At 45.6% G+C, this 19,090-nt stretch overlaps 1 protein-coding gene across 2 annotated transcripts in view; it reads right to left on the bottom strand.

The window, feature by feature from the left end:
- Positions 1-19,090, bottom strand: part of IntS3 (integrator complex subunit 3) — an 81,470-nt gene that overhangs the window by 56,551 nt on the left and 5,829 nt on the right. For both annotated transcript variants that reach the window (XM_075680198.1, XM_075680197.1), the window contains exons 5-14: positions 18,951-19,035; positions 16,488-16,554; positions 14,732-14,873; positions 12,586-12,715; positions 11,974-12,119; positions 7,255-7,486; positions 6,533-6,612; positions 6,051-6,142; positions 5,865-5,959; positions 1,620-1,742 (exon numbers count right to left, since the gene is read on the bottom strand). In XM_075680198.1, coding sequence (XP_075536313.1) covers positions 1,620-1,742; positions 5,865-5,959; positions 6,051-6,142; positions 6,533-6,612; positions 7,255-7,486; positions 11,974-12,119; positions 12,586-12,715; positions 14,732-14,873; positions 16,488-16,554; positions 18,951-19,035 — 1,192 coding nt within the window. The remainder of the gene's footprint in view (positions 1-1,619; positions 1,743-5,864; positions 5,960-6,050; positions 6,143-6,532; positions 6,613-7,254; positions 7,487-11,973; positions 12,120-12,585; positions 12,716-14,731; positions 14,874-16,487; positions 16,555-18,950; positions 19,036-19,090) is intronic.

Below are 19,090 nucleotides of genomic sequence, written 5' to 3'. Positions count from 1 at the left end.
ATCACTTTCTCCCTCTCTTCTCGGTGGCGTCACCTCTCGTCACGCTGGGGAAGTGTTTCTCTCCTTCCAGTTTCCCAGCAGCAGATCGCCGACAAGGTAGCGCGGAGAGGCCTAGGTTTATCGCACGTGTTCTTCGTCGTAATCTTAGCGACGAGACTTCAGTGGAGGTTCTAAGTTGTGTGAAGATGTCCGATGTCCCGAAAGTGGAGAGTTCTGTCGCTCGGCGATAAGCTGAATATTATCGAGGAAGCGGAAAAGCGGCATGGAGCCACGAAAGCCTACATTGCCCAGGACCTTAAGATACCCGAATCTACGGCATCCTTAAGTGTGTCAAGCAAGGGAACTGGAAGCAGTTAGTGCAGCATTGGCTGGTGGCTATGGAGCATAGTGAGTAGGAAAAAAAGATCACTGTGCTCAACACCATGCATTTTATTGCCAGTTCGTGGAACGCAGTGTCGCAAAGCACAATCGCTAACTAGTTCCAGCACTGAGGCTTTAAGCGAGACTGCCTCCTCTGCTGGGGACGCAACAACCTTGATGCCGCATGAGGTCGATGCAGGCTTCACCGACGACGATTTCGAGGGTTTAAACCTCACCACGACCTTCGCCGAGTACGTGGAGGCCGACGACAATGTTGAAACCTACGGCGACATGTCACTGGATGACGCCATCGAGGAGGCTTTGCCTAGTGCCGACACCGCTGCGACATTGGACGAGGACAATGACGTCGCCACAGATGCCGTGCCTGTGCTTACCACGTTCGCCGAGGTGCTACGGCACATAGACGGCATCCGGAACTTCATCTGTTCACGCGACACTGCAGAGGACCCCCTTTTGGACGTTGCCCAACTCGAGAGAAAGCTCTTGGTTCACGGATCAAAGAAGGTCCAAAAGAAATGTACCAACTTTATTTAAAGTGCGCGCTGGCTGGCGGGAATCGTGGCAGTGGAGTGCCATAAAGGTTTGTTTGAATAAAGCATGGTTGGTACCGGTACTGCAGCATTAATTCTTATCGCATTTACTTTATTCGGTAATTTGGGTTTCCAAGCCCTGCAGAATATGTTAGTAGTTTACATTGAAGTTTCTCGTAAATCCATCGCGCAAAATAAGTAGTATTTTTATCGGCATAATTTATGTTTGGATTTTACGACGTTTTTTCACGGTCCCGAGAAAGTCGTATAATTGGGGTCCCACTGTAACTGAAATGTGCCATCCAAGTATGCGAGAGCTGCTGTGCCAAAAGCTCGCAGTGTTATCGGCGTTTGGGGAGAGACACAGGTGTAGTTCTCCATGCATTTTGCTATGTGTGTACTACAGTCGAGCTCCTTTATAACGAAGTGCTTGGGGACTCCGAATTCATTCGTTGTACAGGTCAAGTCGTTGTATAAGTTACGCACCTCACAGCTTGTAATAGATCCGGGACAGAATTATTCCTTCGCTATACAGGTCATTTCACTGTAGAGTTGTTCATTATAGAAGCACTTGACTGAACTAAGTTTCAATGCTACCCACGTGTTGCCCCATGAAGGTTGAATTGTCTGGATGTTACTCTGACTGCCTTATCTGGCGAATCAGCACACCTGCCTATCGTACTCTGTGTGCCAAACATTCATACTCACCAAGTGGAATGTCATCTTCATCTTCACTAAACTGAGCTTCATTCTCACAGTTCATCACAGAGTTGTGGTTGCCATCCAAGATCATCGCTCCCGGAGGCATGGGCACTGTTTCCTCCACTTTTCCTGAATACAAGGGAGGATCAATGCATGGGTCAATTCAACAATCAACTGTATCCACAAGCCACCTCTTGCACAAACTAACGTTTGTTTTATCAGATGGGAGTCTATGAAAAGGTTTCAGGAGCAAATAATTATATTATCTCGGCACAACAAGGCAAGTTGTACCTATGCAAACTAAATATCTGTTGGTATCACATCTGAACTTTACTTTCTAGGGATGGGCGAATATTCGATGTTGTCGAATATTCGATCGAATAGTTCTCTATTCGTTATTCTCTTTGATTCGAATTACGGTATTCAATATTATCGAATTATTCAGCGGTCTCGAATAGGCAGCCAAAAGCCACAAACGACCGGCACAAATACAAATCTCGGAGGCTATGTTTTATACATCATGGCTGCCATACAGCAGCTGCAGATCTCAAAGGCTATACATTTTTGAATCAAAAAGCTGGAAATACGTCATCGCTGTATAGATCACTACGTGGGCGGCCCCGTATTGGTGTAGACCTCAATTTTTTTTTCCTTGCTCCCCACCACCCCCCCGCCAAAGCCTCGGCATTGCCCTGACCTTCAGTCGCACCACGCCAATCGCACTTATTCACGTGTAGGCCGCTACCGCTATAGGCAAAGATGGCGTCGACCTCGCCTGTGTCTGGGCAGTGCGCGCACATGAACACAATATGGAACTTTTTCCTGAAAGTGCCTGGTGGAGATGAAGCGCAGTGCGAGACCTGCGGAGTTGTTTTGAAGACGCCTACTAGCACTATGACAATGCCTGTCACCCACTTGAAGAAACATCCGGGCAAGTACAAAGAATGCTCGGAAATGCACCAACATTACAGTTTGGTGAAAAAGAAAAGCGAGTAAAATGGGCTATCATTCGTGGACAGTTTGTTTAAGCCTAAACTTCAGTCATCGATAAAAGCACAAGAAATGGCTAAGAAGATAGCAGCATTCACTGCATGTGGCCTGCAGCCATACACCGTGGTCGAAGAAGAAAGCTTCATCGAGATGATGTGCTGTGCAATTTCGGAGTACGCCATTCCGTTGCGGAACACCTTTTCACGAACGGTCATTCCAAACTTGTACGCGACGAAGAAAAATGACCTGAAGAAGCGCGTTAGGGACGTATTTGACAACGGTGGTGCCGAGTGCTTCACTTTGACGACGGATGGGTGGACATCGAGGGACGGCGACAGCTACGTGTGTGTTACGGCCAACATGATGGATCAAGACTTCAAACAGCACGCATATGCCCTGGCCTGCAAACCAATGCCACAGGAGCGTACTGGAGAAGATATAGTTCAGTTTCTCCAAGACGTGATCAAGGAGTGTGGTCTGCCCGATAACACCCTGACTTTTGTCATTACTGACAATGGCAGGAACTTCGTTTCAGCTGTTGCCAAATCACAGTGGTCAGGACTTTTCTGTTTTGTGCAAACCCTACAGCTGTGTATAAATGAGGCTAAAAGGGAAGTGGCAAGTTTTTCCCAGCTTTGTGCGAAGTGTCGAGCGATTGTGGGTCGCTACAAGAGAAGCGCGCTTGCAGATGCACGGCTTATGGAGATACAAAAGGACATGCACATGGTCCAGCATGAAGTGATTAAAGATGTCCCCACATGCTGGAACAGCAAGTACACCATGATGGAGAGACTCGTCACACTCTGTGCCCCTATTTCAGTTGAACTTTGCGAATGTGATGTGGACAACTTGAACTCCAAAGAATGGAAATTAATGGCTGCAGCTGTAAAAGTCTTGCAGCCCCCAGGCCAAGCAACGACCAAGGTGTGCGCAAACTGCTACCCTACAGTCTCCCAAGTGATACCTCTAATGCATTGTACACAAGTGGTGCTGCATTGGCATGTGTCTGAAGCTGAGGAAGCAGCATCATTTGCAAAGAGTCTAGTGCGCAATCTAACAACAAGGTTCCCTGGCTTAAAAATGGCACATGTTCCAGCAAATGCAATGCTAGTCGACCCTCGCTACAGAGACATTTGCTACACTAACGAGAGACAAAAAAAGTGGGCAAAAGCCACACTTTCAACAGCAGCAAATGAGCTCGTGCCAGCCCAAAACAAATGTGCCCGGACATCTGTTTGTCCACACATGGAGAAGCCTCCGGCTAGCACTCTGTGGAGTGTTCTTTCTTCATTAAGCTCCAACTTAGTGCAAAAGAATGCACATGAAAGTGTTCTTTGCCAAGTGGCAGACTACTGGCTACCCCTGTGCTTCCAAGGTCAGAAAACCCTTTGGAGTAGTGGAAGAGTCACGGCAGCCGGTTGTACCCAGTACTGGCCAAGGTTGCACAAAAGTACCTCTCGATTCCTGCCACAAAGGCAAGGAGTGAGAGGCTGTGTTCAACAGCAGGAAATGTTAGCAGCCGGCGGGAACTGCTGCTCCCAGACTACGTGGAGCAGCTGGTATTTTTGCATGAAAACTTGTGAATGCAGTAAAGAAAAGCAGTGTGTGATTTCTGAATAAAATTCAGCTGTTAATAGCAGTCAATTTCACAAAATGCTGTGCCTACATGTGTTCTAATTCTTCCAAAGTTGTGTAAACTAGTCAGGTCATGATAAAAATGCTCTTTTTTTAAATATGTGATATACAGTCGCCGACCATTTATTCAAACCTCACGGGGACTGCGGAAATGTCCAAATAAACAGGCGTCCGAAAAAGCAGATTAAGAAAAAAAAGAAATCCTTTATTTCCATGCACTTATCGGGCTTGGCAGTAAACTTGAAGAAATTGTGAATGCGCCGTTGCATGCTGTTCCGTTTAGGTGCAATCAGATAAGCCTGAATCTCGGAGAGGGTCGTACGGTCACTATAGGCGGCTGAAAGCACAGTCGCTGCTTGTACACGCTCCGTATGCGACGGCAGCGTAGCACATGGTGCGTCATCTTCCGACTCAGAGTCATCGTACAGTGGCGCAGCAGAAACCTGACAAATGATCTCGCCGTCGTCGAGTTTTGCGCATGTCAGTACAGCAGTATCAGCACCTGTGAAACTGTCAAATGAGACGGTGTTCGGAATCGCAATGCAACCACTGCGCAGGTCTGGGCAGAACATTTTCAGCGTCAGTAGGGAGCACATCGGAAGGCGACAAATCCTAGGCCTCCCAGCACCCGCTTGCCGGCATTCCCCAGTGCAGTCTGCATGGGCACTGTCGGTGCCATTAGACAATTGACGCGATGTTTCCGTATGCCGCGCTGCATCACTGCAACCTCGACACAGCACACAAAGCAAACATCACGACGCCGTCACGACGAAACCAGTCGCACAAACGAAAAAGGTGGCCTACTCGCAGCGTCGTGCACGAAGAAAAAAAAAACAAAAAACAAAAAACAAATCAGCTGCTGGATTGTTTGGACATGGCTTACTAAGCTGAGACCTGAACAGCTGTAGCTACGAAACAGGCAGAAACGATGATGGCGGGGATTTGCAGTAGCGCCACTTCGTGAGGCAGCAAGGAGGTTCCATTCAAAACAAGAATGGTATTCAGCAAGTTGAACCGTGCACCGGTCAGAGTCGGTGCATGGTGCTCTCATTCGAGTTGGCTCAAGGAGTGTCCGAAAAATCAGATGAGAGGTTGCAAGGTGTTCGAACTTTCGGCAGTTGTTATACATTATGTTCTATGGGGAGAATGGCAGTGCCGCGAAGCAGACCAAATAATTGAGCATGTCCGAATTTTTGGAGTCAGAAAAATCAGTTGGCGACTGTATACTATTCGAACTATTTGATTCGAAATTATTCGACCACATCACTATTCACTTCGAATTCGCTTCGAGCCTTACATTCACTATTCGCCCATCCCTATTGCTTTCTTCAGAATTTTTAGAAAACCAAGTGTCACTGTACAAAACTGATAAACTTGAACAAACGAAAATGTGAATTCCATGACAAGTAAGCTTTCTCAGACCACTCTAAGGCACATGTAATAACATACATCAGCTGTCATAGTTACGGAGAGCGTCCAACACTATCAGGAATCTGGAAACCCCTTTCTGCAGTTTAGTCCTCCATTCCCTTCAACATCATGCTGAGGCTTTTTGATGCGTTTGTGGTTAAGAACAATGGCACAATCTTATTCTGCAGAAAAAAGGTTATTTACAAAATCACTCACCTTCAACCGGAGAGCAAAACTCTGTGAACTGCTCCCTGATCATTGTTCGAAGCTCCTTGTCAAGCTTAGGGTTGTCGAACAGAGGAGACAATGATCTGCAATATGATATAATGCATGTCAGTAGCTGATGTCAATATTCTGCAGTGGAAAGTGAATGCAGTTTCTACACAAAGAAAACTGACTTACGCGAGGACCCGTTTTTCCAATATTTGTCGCAGTGATGTATAAATGCCCTGTTTCACCTGGGCTGCTAAGCTCTTGCAGAAGTTCGGCATAATCTGTAAAAAAAAAGAATCACCTCACATAAGCGTGTGTAAGTGCATAAAACCACACATTATCAAAAGGCACGTCAAAAATAGCTGTAACATAGTAAGCAGAGATATTAGAGTTACAAGGACTTTTACTACTGCTGCTGCTTTCAAAATTTAATGATTTCACACTGAGCGTTGAATGTGATCGGAGGGCAAAAGAAAGACACAACAGTGCAACGGATTAGGACTAAGAAATGAAGCAGACAATACAAGCAGCACTTATGTTGCCCCCTTCCTTTTTGCCTTCTGCATCTTTTTCCAGTTCCTTTCTCAACCATAATGCAAACAAGAATTAAACAAACTGCTGAATTGCCTTGAAACACTAGGAAATGGAAAAAGAAAGAAGCACATACTCACCCTGCAAAGAAAATCTAATAGCGTGGCTGTAATGGCTGGGTGGGGACGCATAGAATGGTACATGACCAGAATGGCAGGCTCTGTAAAGATGGATAATTTTTTTTTAAAGACTTGCTCAATGCTGCCTCTCATAATTTTGGTTCATTTAGAGCAAAACCTTGTTAATGTTTGTTAAATATGACAACTAATATGGTCTCATCGTACCGACAACATGCACTATACAGTGAAACCTCGTTAAACCGTGGTTGGCCGGAGCTCAGAAAAAGACGTACAAAATGGGAGTAATGCTTAACCGAAATAGCATGAGATCACCCACTTGGCTGTCAAAAATGGAACTCGGAGAGAGTACGATGAAAGGGGAAAGAACATGCAGTATTTATTTACTCTACCTTTTCACCAAGCCCGAGGGGCAGTTCAGGATCTCTTTAATACTAAGCTAAGAGTTTTTTCAAGAAGATGCACGTATGGAGGGCCGTAACCATTTTGCATGCATTCAGGTGAACAGCTGAAACGCTACATTAAGCCTGTTGGACAACTGCACAGAGTCCAAAGAAGTAAGAAATCGATCAAAGGCAGAGTCAATGGCGATCTGCACCTTTGGAACTATACAACTCTGTCCACATGCACAATGTGTTTGCCATAGGCCTGTCGTAGAGGACGCTCTTGCTGCGACTCAGAGATTGCAACAGAACATGCACTCATGCAAGCCAGCATTTCCTCACCTATGTTCATGATGTTGTCCCTGTCAGGGGAAAAGAAGAGCCAGTCATAGAACAGAGCCAGCTTGGCATTGGAAGCAGCCACGTTGGAGGTGCATGTTGTGAGCAGCCAGCCAATCACGGCCCACCGGGGGATGATGTCCGAGCAGAGGAGCTCGTTTGATGGATGAATCACGCCACAGATGAAACGAATGAGGTCGCAGCGAAGGGACTGGCTCTCAGGTGTACTCAGGTACTGCGAGTGACAAACCATGAAATTGTGAGGACACCTGTCCCAACACTAACCAAAGGCAAGACAAACGACAGAGCACAGAGAAAGCAATGACAGCCACGTGTCATAACCCCTACATCTGGTGTCATCTACCTTCTTTCCTCTGTGCTTTGTTGGTAGTTTTAGGTTGTAAACAGCTGTTCCCCAAAAGGCTCAGATGACACCAAAATTTATTTTGCTTAAGTACCTGAGAACACTGCGCTGTCACCATGGAGTGCCAACAAATTCTGGATTCATGCTTGTAAACAACTCAACTTTCAAGTGCACCAGTGCAATGAATCAGACTCCAGCTGCTGCAGCCATTAAGTTACATGCCAGTGGTGACAACTGATACTGACTAAAGCTAAAACAAATGCTTCCCAGTTTACTGCAAATTCTTGCATGCTCATTTTTAAAAGAAGACATACCAGAAAAAATATATGTGTATGCATATACAGGGTGTCCCATCTAACTTGGACCAAGATTTTGAAAAAACCTATGCGTTCTTCAGAACAGAAAGCACGTGGATGTTGTTAGCGTTTATCTAAACTTACAGTACCATTTTTTAATTGTCTTCTTTTTTAGTAATTAGCCGAGATAAATTAACTTTTTAAATATAGCTTGAAACGTTCAGGCGTCAATAGGAAAGTTGTGGAGCTTCACAAATATTGCCCAACCCAGGTACTTTTATTCGGGGAAAACGAAAGACCGCGGAGTTTGAAAAAATACCCCGTGACAGCGCGCTCTGTGCGCTCGAATGTGCCGCGATTACAGCTCTCTCATCAGTGATTTGTAAAAAGATCGCCAGCGCCGCGCCTTCCCTTCACTTACGAGAAAGGGCTTCAACCTTTGCTTGGCTCTGATATTACTGGCAGCGACTGGTGACAGCGCTTCGAAAACGCACTTTGTCAGCAGCCGCTCGCGCCTGTCGCCGAAGAATGTCATCAGCCGTCATTAGCCGTTTATTCTGATATGACGAGAAGAGCAATTTTTTTTCCAGCGTACAAGTCGATGCGGAATAGAAAAAATACACACAAAACATGCATTATACATCTGGAACCTGTGCAAGAGAGAGCATCATTTGTTACAACACCGTTTTTCTTCCGAGCTGTGCCACAGCTAGATGCATGTGAGCTCGACTGTCTATTACTGTCGTGCCGCACAACCGATTTGAAGAATTTGTTTGCAGTGCCTAAAGCGTGCTGTACTCAAGTGAGCAGAAGGCGAACATGGTCTTAGCCTTGGGAGCGGCACGGGACGACACGATGAAAGCTGCCAGGGTATCCCGAAATTGGCAATGTGGGGGAAGACCTAGCGCGAACACAATTATAAGGAGTTACTTGACGCTGAAAAAAACAGGCAGCTTCAAGAAGACATGGCACAGAAAGGGGACCATTAGTGAAGAGGCTGAAGGAGGCATTTTGGCTTTCATGACTGCAAACGCTTCTTCCAGCGTGCATGATGTGAGTGGTGAGGTCGGCATTTCAACGTCTTCAGTGTCAAGAGTTCTTAGGAAGGCTGAAATGCATCCGTATCACCTCCAACTGCATCAAAAGCTGCAAGAGAGAGACTTTCAATGGCGGCTTGATTTCTCAAACTGGATCGTTGTGAACAGTGACGGAATACCGGATTTTGTTGACAAAGTGCTCTGGACAGATGATGGAACCTTCTCCAGAAATTCTCAAGTCAACATCCATAAGGCACATTACTGGAGCAATACGAACCCACATAGGGTGGCGCAGACCAGACACCAGTACCAATAGTCACTCGGTGTGTGGTGCGGTATGTTTAAGGGCAGCATAATTGGCCCCATATTTTTTGACATGCTCCCTGCTCAGCGTTACGTGAATGACATTTTGGAAGGCCCAGTCGAAGATTTTCGCTGTGATCTTCCCCCTGCGTTTTTAAAGCGAACTTGGTATCAGCTCGACGGTACACCAGCTCACAGCAACAGCCTTGCCTTAGCCTGGCTCACGGAGTAAGACATTTAGGAGGTGAAACTTCCTTCAGCGCGAGCGAGCGCGGGTGACCAGATAAGGTCACAATTGTTGTATGCGCCGACAGGGCCGTATACAGTGGCGGCGCCGTGCGGCGCATCGTAGAAGCCGCAGCGAAAAAAAAAGATGCAGCGCCCGGGCAGGCGGCTCCGGCGCGCTCTCAATGGCAATAATTTCTTTCCAGGCCGCCAGCACAATAACGGCTCCGCGGGCTTGTGACCTTTTCTGGTCGCCGCAAACAGTGGAGTTTCCACTCCTAAATGTTCTTGCTCCGTGGCCTGGCTTGACAAAGCCTTCAAATGCCAGTGAGTCGGGCGGCATGCAACAGTGGCATGGCATGCAAGGTCACCGGACTTGACCTCTCTTGACTTCTTCTTGTGGGGACATGTGAAAGACCACGTGTACCGCAAACCTACAACTACACCAGAACCGCTAAAGGCAGAGATTGCTGAGGCCTGCAGCAAGATACCATCTTGCGTCATCAAAAAAGCTACATCGGATGTGATGAAAAGTTGCCAATAATGCATTATGGCAGAGGGCGACTTGTTTGAACACATTCTTTAGACAGACATCACAGCGAATAAATCTCTACAACCGTTATCCATGAAAAGAGCCATCTGTGTGAAACTTTTGTACGACGTGGAAAAGGCACGTAAGTAATATGAAATTGCAAATTCTCTGCTGACAAGGAATGGACAGGAAGCTAAAGAGCAACCTTCCCTGTCAGTTTACAATTCTTCCTTTTGTGACAAAATGTGAAATCATGTGATGTTTGCACCACTCCTTCCTGGGCTTCCAAATGGAAGCAAATGGTGTTGTGAAATAAATAAATAAATAAATAAATAAATAAGTAAATAAATAAATAAATAAATAAATAAATAAATAAATAAAACCAGCGTAATTCACACGATGTTATCAAGGCTGTTATAATGCGTGTTTGCTTGTTGGGGTCTTGCTCTCAAATTCGAACTCATGAGCCTGTCATTTTTCCTCCTCATGCATTCTGCTAGTGTGACAGCGAAATTATCGCCGCAGAAATGAGAGCCGCACTGTATTTCAACTGCTGCCAGAACCCACTGGCGTTTATCTCGGGACCAAACACAACACGAAGCTCTATCGTAGGCAGCACGAAAGACGCGAAGTGAGCGATGTTTTTTACAAAGCACGGTTGAGATCGCTGTAATCGTGGGACATTTGGGTGCTCAGAGCGCACTGTCATGTGGTATTTTTTAAACTTCGCGAGCTTTTGTTTTTCCCGAATAAAAACGGCCATGCTAAGTCAACCTCATTGGATGTGCCTGGGTTGGGCAATATTTGTGGAGCTCCACAACTTTTCTATTGATGCCTGAACGTTTCAAGCTATATTTAAAAAGTTAATTTATCTCGGCTAATTACTCAAAGACGAGCAAAAAAATGGTACCGTAAGTTAAGATAAACGCTAACAACATCCACGCAATTTCTGATCTGAAGAACGCATAGGTTTCTTCAAAATCTTGGTCCAAGTTAGCTGGAACACCCTGTATATATATATGTGCCAGCCTTATCGTGCCAACTTACAGTACGCATGCTTCTTGAGTATGCGTCAGGGACAAGGATACTCGCAGGTTAGCAGTGTTTATTATAGTGTAATGTAATTTTTGCAGGAGGACATGCAGCCAATTGGTGCTATGATGTTTCCAACATATTGTGGCTTGCGGCTCTAAACGAGCTGTTGATAATGACAGCTTTTATTGCTTGCCCCCGGTGTCATTACATACCATCATCATCATCCTTAGCAGCAGCAGCCTGGTTACGCCCACTGAAGGGCAAAGGCCTTTCTCATACTTCTCCAACTACCCAGGTCATGTACTAATTGTGGCCATGTTGTCCCTGCAAACTTCTTAATGTCATCCGCCCACCTAACTTTCTGCCGCCCCCTGCTACGCTTCCCTTCCCCTGGAATCCAGTCCGTAACCCTTAATGACCATCGTTTATCTTGCCTCCTCATTACATGTCCTGCCTATGCCCATTTCTTTTTCTTGATTCCAACTAAGATGCCATTAACTCGCGTTTGTTCCCTCACCCAATCTGCTCTTTTCTTATCCGTTAATGTTACACCCATCATTTTTCTTTCCATAGCTCGTTGCGTCGTCTATACGTATTATAGTATGTATTATGTATTATATTACATATTATAGGAAGACACAAATAAAAAAAGGCTACTATCATTACTATTATAAATATCATTATTGCCCAGATCATAAACCTTCATTTGCCCTCTGATCCATATTGCTGTTTTTTGTACGTCATTACAGTGCACATATCAACTCCTTTTTTCGTTATTTGTTGCATTTTCCCAATAACTCCTGGATAAAAAGGATAAGATTGTTGGTACTAGTAGCAGCCAACGTGATGGAACAGGCTGCCACAAATGCTCGTTCACAGTCACTGGTGTCCTTTCGAAAGCCACAAAGCCCGACAGTGTCTTGTGCTCACCTGCTTCTGAAACCATTCCTGGTAACGCTTTTGGTTCCCAAACTTGACCTGTGATGTAAGAAACGTAATCTTGCGTTCCATATCTGGTGTTAACCGGCACTGAAGAAACCTCCGCGATGTCCTCTGTGTGAGCAGCTGCTGAACTCCTGCAATCAAAGGGCAGCAGCCAGCTCAGGTGCACTGATTCATACATGTGCACTGTTGCTGGTACATACCTCTAGCGGTGCTGCCTATGCTTACTTTTCCAGTGCCCAAGTACAATAACTAATGTGTGCTTGAGCTTCTTAAAAATGAGGGAGCTTCTGACATGGAAGTTGAAGTGTTTCTTTCAATGAACCGAGTTAGACTCAGGTTACCTATCACCGATACAGAAGCAGGCAGCACGTTAAGAGTGCCAAGAAACCCTAGTGCTTCAGCACTGCAGAGCCCAATTTCCAAAACAACAGCTTGACATGAATGGAACGGAGGTGATTTTGAATGTTGTGACAACACATCTTAGGTTCTACTGCTGACTTCAATTGAAACTTTAATTCTGCTCTTTGAAACACAGTATGCTGCCATATAAAGCAGCATACTGCATTTTGCACACAAAACATGAAAAAGATCAGGCACCTGTTAACGTTGGTGAAAGTGAAGCTGGGTTGAAAAGCAGGTCCCGCCACAACTTCTCAAATTCAGGTATCCGAGCCACATTCTGGAGTAGCCGGATCAGGTCCCGCCCGATCATGCCGCACTCTGTAAACTGCACCGAATGATGCGGACAACAGCTCATCACTCAAAATGTCAGCTTGGGGATCGAGAGTTAAAACAACTTGAAAGCTATGGCGAGGTTAAGAAAACTGCTACATAGACAAGAGTATAATGTATTTCAGTGTGCGATGTTTCTGCCACACAAGAGCCTTCCAAGATTAACAAAACAGAACATTTTAGAAAAAGGACAGTGAAACCTAGCATACTTCTACTGCGGCTTCTTTAAGAAATGTCTAATGTGTTTACCGCATTGTTTACACCAGAAGTCATTAACCCTTTGCGATAATTTAACTACAGATAATTGCGCTTTGCAGTGTCTGCATGTGAGGGCAGTACTTTCTTTAGCGGAACACTTGGATGAATTCTTACGTGCTTTTCATGGCGTGAAGCACCGAGCAACTTCTCGGCAAAAGAACGCATTTTCAGTATTGTGCTTCGTGGAAAGAACTCGCGTTAGTTTATTGAATCCGAAGATACGTTTTGTGCAGAGGAGAAGTATGTTCCACCTTCAGATGAGAGCACTGAAGAAGAAGGCGATGATGAGGATGCAATTATTTCTGCGGTGATTGCTTACAATGTGATACTGGTTGGAGATGGCAGACTGTACGAGAGCCTAAGAAACAAACAATATTTTCTGAGATAAATCACTTAATACACTAAAACATTGTTAAACTGTACCCACTTAAACAGTAGTTTCGTTTTAAAAGTAGTAAAGTCAAATCCCCGACTGAACAGCCATTCAACATAATGTGTTTTGTGTCCGCATAAACCGTACCAGCTTATTGTGTACGTATCGGTTAAAACGTAGTGTTTTTACTTGCTGTCGCGCAAACACGGTGGTACATCGTCTCCACCGGGTTGCCCGGTAGAACAAGCCTCAGAGATCGGAACCATCTATCGGAACAATGGCCTCCAAGCGCCCGGTGCGTTTGCGCATGAAGCTACATCAACATCAACATCATTTCGGCGCCGTGCCAGAGAGTGCTGTCTTTATTCTATAATAAAGTTGGTTTTATTCTATGATGGCGTTGTGGCCTCTTGCAAACAAGGACTCGCGTCATGCCAAAGCTCGCACAAAAAAACACGCCGGGTGCTTGGATAAAAAAACATGCCGGGTGCTCAGCATAGAAGAAAAATTAGACATCATTCATGCTGTCGAACGTGACGCGAAGAAGTCGGCGCTGGCACGCGACAGGGATCTACTGTTGACTACAGTGTGTGACATTTGGGATGTGAAGTTGCTTGACGGTGCTGCTGCCACGGCGAAGAGATGTCAGCTACGAGGTTCGACTTTTTGGCATCGTTGCCTCTGTTGCCGAAGTGTCGCCTAGCGACAGTGATGAGGACGACATGGAAAGCAACAGCACGGGCGATTCAGGCCTGACAGTGGCAGAAGCTGCACTTTACGTCTGCCTCATGAATGCAATCATCGCGACAAGAACAGCACCCCCCAATGAAAAAGGCACCCCACAACATCTGCAGTGCTACCGCACCCGTGCACGGAGAATATGCCACGCCAACGAGGAATAAGCCATGTGTGTGTTTGCCGAGAAGAGGGGCTGGCTGAAAAGTTGGCTCGCAGCTTCAGTAAGTTTGAGGCCGCTGCGGCATCACTTGTCGTGCGAAGCGCGAAATAACACTTGTCGCACGAAGTGAATGAATACTGCATGTTTTTCCCCTTTCGTCGCACTCTCTCTGAGTTGAGGTTTTGACAGGCAAGAGGCCATCTCATGCTACTTCGGTTAAGCAGTACTACCATTTAGTACATGCTTTTTCCGAGCTCCAGCCAACTGCGGTTTAACGAGGTATCACTGTACACTTTTGTTTACACATGCGCTCTGTTTGCGTGGTGTCCAAAGTGTACAAAAAAGCTCTTCACTGGAACAGCTGTGAAGTGGATAAATGCTTGTGGCCCCAAAGAGTGAAAACCACAAAGCAAGTGCATGAGAATGATTAAACGAACAAAGTAGGTTTCGCGTGCAGCATAGCAGACCCAAAGTGAGCTCACCTTTTCTCGCAGCATGGAAATGCAAAAATCCACTTCTCGTTGCCGCAGTGTGAGAAATGGTAAGTTTCCATGGTCCACGATGAGCCGCAAGTATGTGTATACAGCCGTTGCGATCAGCACGGGCAAGGAGGCTAACCATGCACTGTAACACAAGAAGCAAGCGCAACACATGTTCACGCATGACCGAGAGCAATGACATCGACCACTTACTGCCTGTACAACCACAGAGGCACATTTGCGAGGCCTTGGTAAAATGGGGGGCTCGTTAAGCAAGACAGTAAAAGAAAGGCTGTGTGTGTGTATATATATATAAAGCAAAACCTCGTTAAACCGTACCCGCTTAAACAGTAGTTTCGTTTTAAAAGTAGTAAAGTCAAATCCCCGACTCAGCGGCCATTGAACATAATGTGTTTTGTATCCGCATCAACCGTACCAGCTTATTGCGTACGCATCGGTTAAAACGTAGGGTTTCGACTTTTTGTCGCAAAAACACGGCGGTACATCGTTTCCATTGAGCAGCCCGGCAGAACAACAAGCCTCAGAGATCGGAACAACAGCCTCCAAGCGCCCTGTGCGTTAGCACGTGAAGCCACATCAACATCAACATTATTTCGGCGCCGTGCCAGAGAGATGCCAGAGAGTGTTGTTGGTTCTTTATTCTATGGTGTTGTAGGGTCGTGCAAGCGAGGACTCGCGTCATGCCGACGCTCGGATAAAAGAAAAGCACTGAGTGCTCAGCATAGAAGAAAAATTAGACATTGTCTGTGCTATCAAACGTGTCACGGAGAAGAAGCGCTGGCACGCGACAGGGATCTGCTGTTGACTACGGTGTGTGGCATTTGGAATGCGAAGAAGTTGCTCGGCAGCGCTGCTGCAACTGCGAAGAGATGTCGGCTGCGAGGTTCGACTTTTCGCCTTCGTTGCCTCTTGTTGCCACAGTGTCGACTAGCAACAGTGATGAGGACGGCACAGAAAGCGACAGCACGGGCGATTTAGGCCCGACAGTGGCAGAAGCTGCGTGTTACGTCAGCCTCATGAATGCAATCGTGGCGACAAGAACAGCACCTGGCAATGAAAAAGGCGCCCCGGGACTTCTGCAGCACTACTGCGCGCGTGCACGGAGAATACGAAATGCCAACGAGGAATCTGCCATGCCAGTGCTTGCCAAGAAGAGGGGACTAGCTCAAAAGCTGGCACGCAGCTTCAGTAAGTTTGAGGTTGCTGTCGTTGGGGGTGCTAGGCCGCCGCGGCATCAAACGAAAATAACAGTTTTCTCGCGCAAAGTGAATAAATACTGCATGCTTTTTTCCCCTCTTATCTCACTCTCTCCGAGTTCCGTTTCTGACAGGTAAGTGGGCGATCCCATGCTAATTCGTTTAAACAGTACGGCAGTTTAGTAGGCACATTTCCGGAGCTCCGGCGAACGCGAACTACGGTTTAACGAGGTTCCACTGTATCACGACGTTTATTCCGCGTCAAAGACTGGGCGAACCGACCACGCCCACAGCACGGATCACACTCGAGAGCCAGCCCCACAAGCGATGATGAAGAACCCCATATGAACCCCACATGATGATGATCATGTACAGATGACAAAAAATAGCTTATAAATTCCCACAATATATATATATATAAACGTAGCAAATGACTGTTTCTTACAGAGAAACATCATGATCAAAAATTTTACTAAATAGTGTGCTCAGAGTGCAGTGACCTTAGCATTGACGGGCAACAAATGAGCGTCAGGTGGCCTCACCTGTTTTCGATGAAGATGTCGAGCATGGCTTCTGCAAGCCATATGTTTTTCGGCGTTACGTCGCCGCCTGCAAAGAAAGAAAAAATTGGTGAAGTAAGAAGGGAGTGGGGGGGGGGGGGGGGAAAGGACATACATTGAAAAAAATTTTCTAAAAGCCAGGGGAACTCATACTTCAGCGTGTTTTCACTGGCTTTACTCAACAATAAAATAACAAAAACATAGACGTTTTGCCGCCTATGCGGGTGATATCGTCAGTACACAAATGGCAACAAATGAGAAATACATCCTATTTATGTATGATACTGCCGTAAACATCTGGCAGGGGGCCACGGTTAGAATTACATGAAGATTGATTGCGACGGATGAACCAAGATTCCACAAATTTTCTTGGGCCCCATCGGTGTTCCCGTGCTAACATTATCAAAATCGGACATGTGTCCCTTTGTTAAATAATGATGCACCAATTCCGTCTTGGCACGTGTGGCATGGGTGGATTTCGTAGCATCCCTTAAGTGTTCCTTGAGTCGAGTGCGACATCGTCGCCCCGTCTCGCCAATGTAGCTGGCACCAAAGTCCGAGCAGTCGACCTTGTAGACGACACTACTTTGCTTGTCCGGAGGTGTGTAGATGAACAAAGTAAGGATAGGAGGATAGGATAGGATGATAGAATAGGACAGGGATAAATAGGATGTATTTCTCATTTGTTGCCATTTGTGTACTGATGATGCTACCCGCATTGGTGGCGAAATGTCTATGTTTTTGTTATTTTATTGTTGAGTAAAGCCAGTGAAAACACGTTGAAGTAGGACATACACTGTAAATGAAACATGCAACAAAACATTTTAAAAAAGAAAAAGGACATTAGCATTTGCAGAATGAGGATCAATTAGGTACAATATTGCAAGAATGGAGATAAATGTGCTGATGTGAGCACTATGATCATAAAGTTGAAGGTGCAAACACGAAGGTGCTGGCTGGAGTTCCATTCAGACTAGCAAATTCAGTGTTTAGAGGCACACCCAGTGCTACTATGTTCAAGGACCTATAAACAGAAAATGCACAATTTTATAGGCATTCCAAGAAACAGCAACTTGCTTATAACTGCAGGTGTCCAACAATAAAACAACACAGGATTCATTCCCCTGATGAAACCTACAGCCTAGGTCTAAATAGAATCGAGGCGTCAAGCTCTATGGTACATAATGGAAACAAAACTTTACCTATGTCTCATATTCGTTTACCCCTTCTGTGATATTTCACAAATGTAGTCAACTTAAAGCACCAGATACAGAAGAACTGGGGCTGTACTCTCGGTCATTTAATTTTGGCGATACTTTTACTTTTGTACGAAGTGCAGTCCAATGCAACAACTCTCGGGAGCAACGGGCACCTGTGTGCTGGCTTACCTAATGAATGCACACCGAAAGTGATTTGCACTAAAGTGACTGACCAAGAAACAGCCACTCAATCATTATAGAAGTTTCTTTAAAAGGCCCCTCACCAGGTCTGGCCATATTGAACTGACAAGTGCAATTCATACAATGTATGCTAACGATAGTGTATGCAAAGTATTACATTGCTCTCAGCCGGAGAGGTAACGTATTTGCACAAGGGTGCCTATGTACATGTATATGCTGTGACATCTCTCATAGTGACACACGAGTTCGAGAATTATTCAAGGCAACATCTGTTATTTGTGTAATCTGTTGCTTCAATTGACTAATTAAAGTTTAGAGAAATAATAAAACAAAAAAATAATGTCTGCATGTTCTTGTTTTACTTCATACTGTAGCAAGAGAGATGTACTTCAGCTTCGTCTGCTTGTTCCCACGTTGTTCAATCGCGAGTGCAAACAACGAAACTATGTACATTTCTAACGTGTTTCACCATGCGATCATGCTCTGTGATCCGCTTGTGTCTGCCTCAGTGTTTGCGTAGTGCTGACTTATACCGCTAGTCGGGTGTTCTCGTGCACAGCACACGAAATTGCGCGCTGTGAGAAACAAGGCAAACGCAACAGCTCGTATTCAACACCGTCAGTGGAAGTGCACTGCACAGAAAGAAAGCGAGGGAAAAAGAAAGGCAGGGCCTGTGATGTAGGCATCCCGTGATCCTCGTGCTCCAGTATGGGAGAATGCGAGGAAGGATTTTCGCTTATAGGGGCTAGACAGGACAAGTGGAGAGAGTATGTTGGCGGTGACGCTCGCCTCCTGAAATCATGGGTTCGTGGCATTGAACTATTTCTGTCTCAGCTATTAATGAAACAATTTGAAAAATTCTTGTGGTAGAATGCTCCCTTGAAGGCATGCAGGAACTTCCAGCATACAACCGCAATTTTTCATGTGGTCTGGTGAGGGACCCTGTAAGCTGTAAGCAGCTGGGATGCAGACAGACACACACTATGTGCAGATTAAGAACAATGGGTTGGTAAATGTTTCATTGTCAGAGGATGGGAGAGTGTACCTGCGATCTGCCTGAGAAGACTTTGACAAAGATTGTCGACTCCAGGCACTGAATTCTTGATGAGCTCCTTTATTAGCCATATTAGCTGATGAAAAAGAAAGAAAGGGCGCAAAACAAATGAGTAGACGAACACAAGCATT

Source organism: Dermacentor variabilis, chromosome 2, assembly GCF_050947875.1.
Source record: "Dermacentor variabilis isolate Ectoservices chromosome 2, ASM5094787v1, whole genome shotgun sequence".
Lineage (NCBI taxonomy): Eukaryota > Metazoa > Arthropoda > Arachnida > Ixodida > Ixodidae > Dermacentor > Dermacentor variabilis.
The sequence above is the reverse complement of the archived record's forward strand: the minus strand, read 5'-3'. Positions and strand labels throughout refer to the sequence as shown.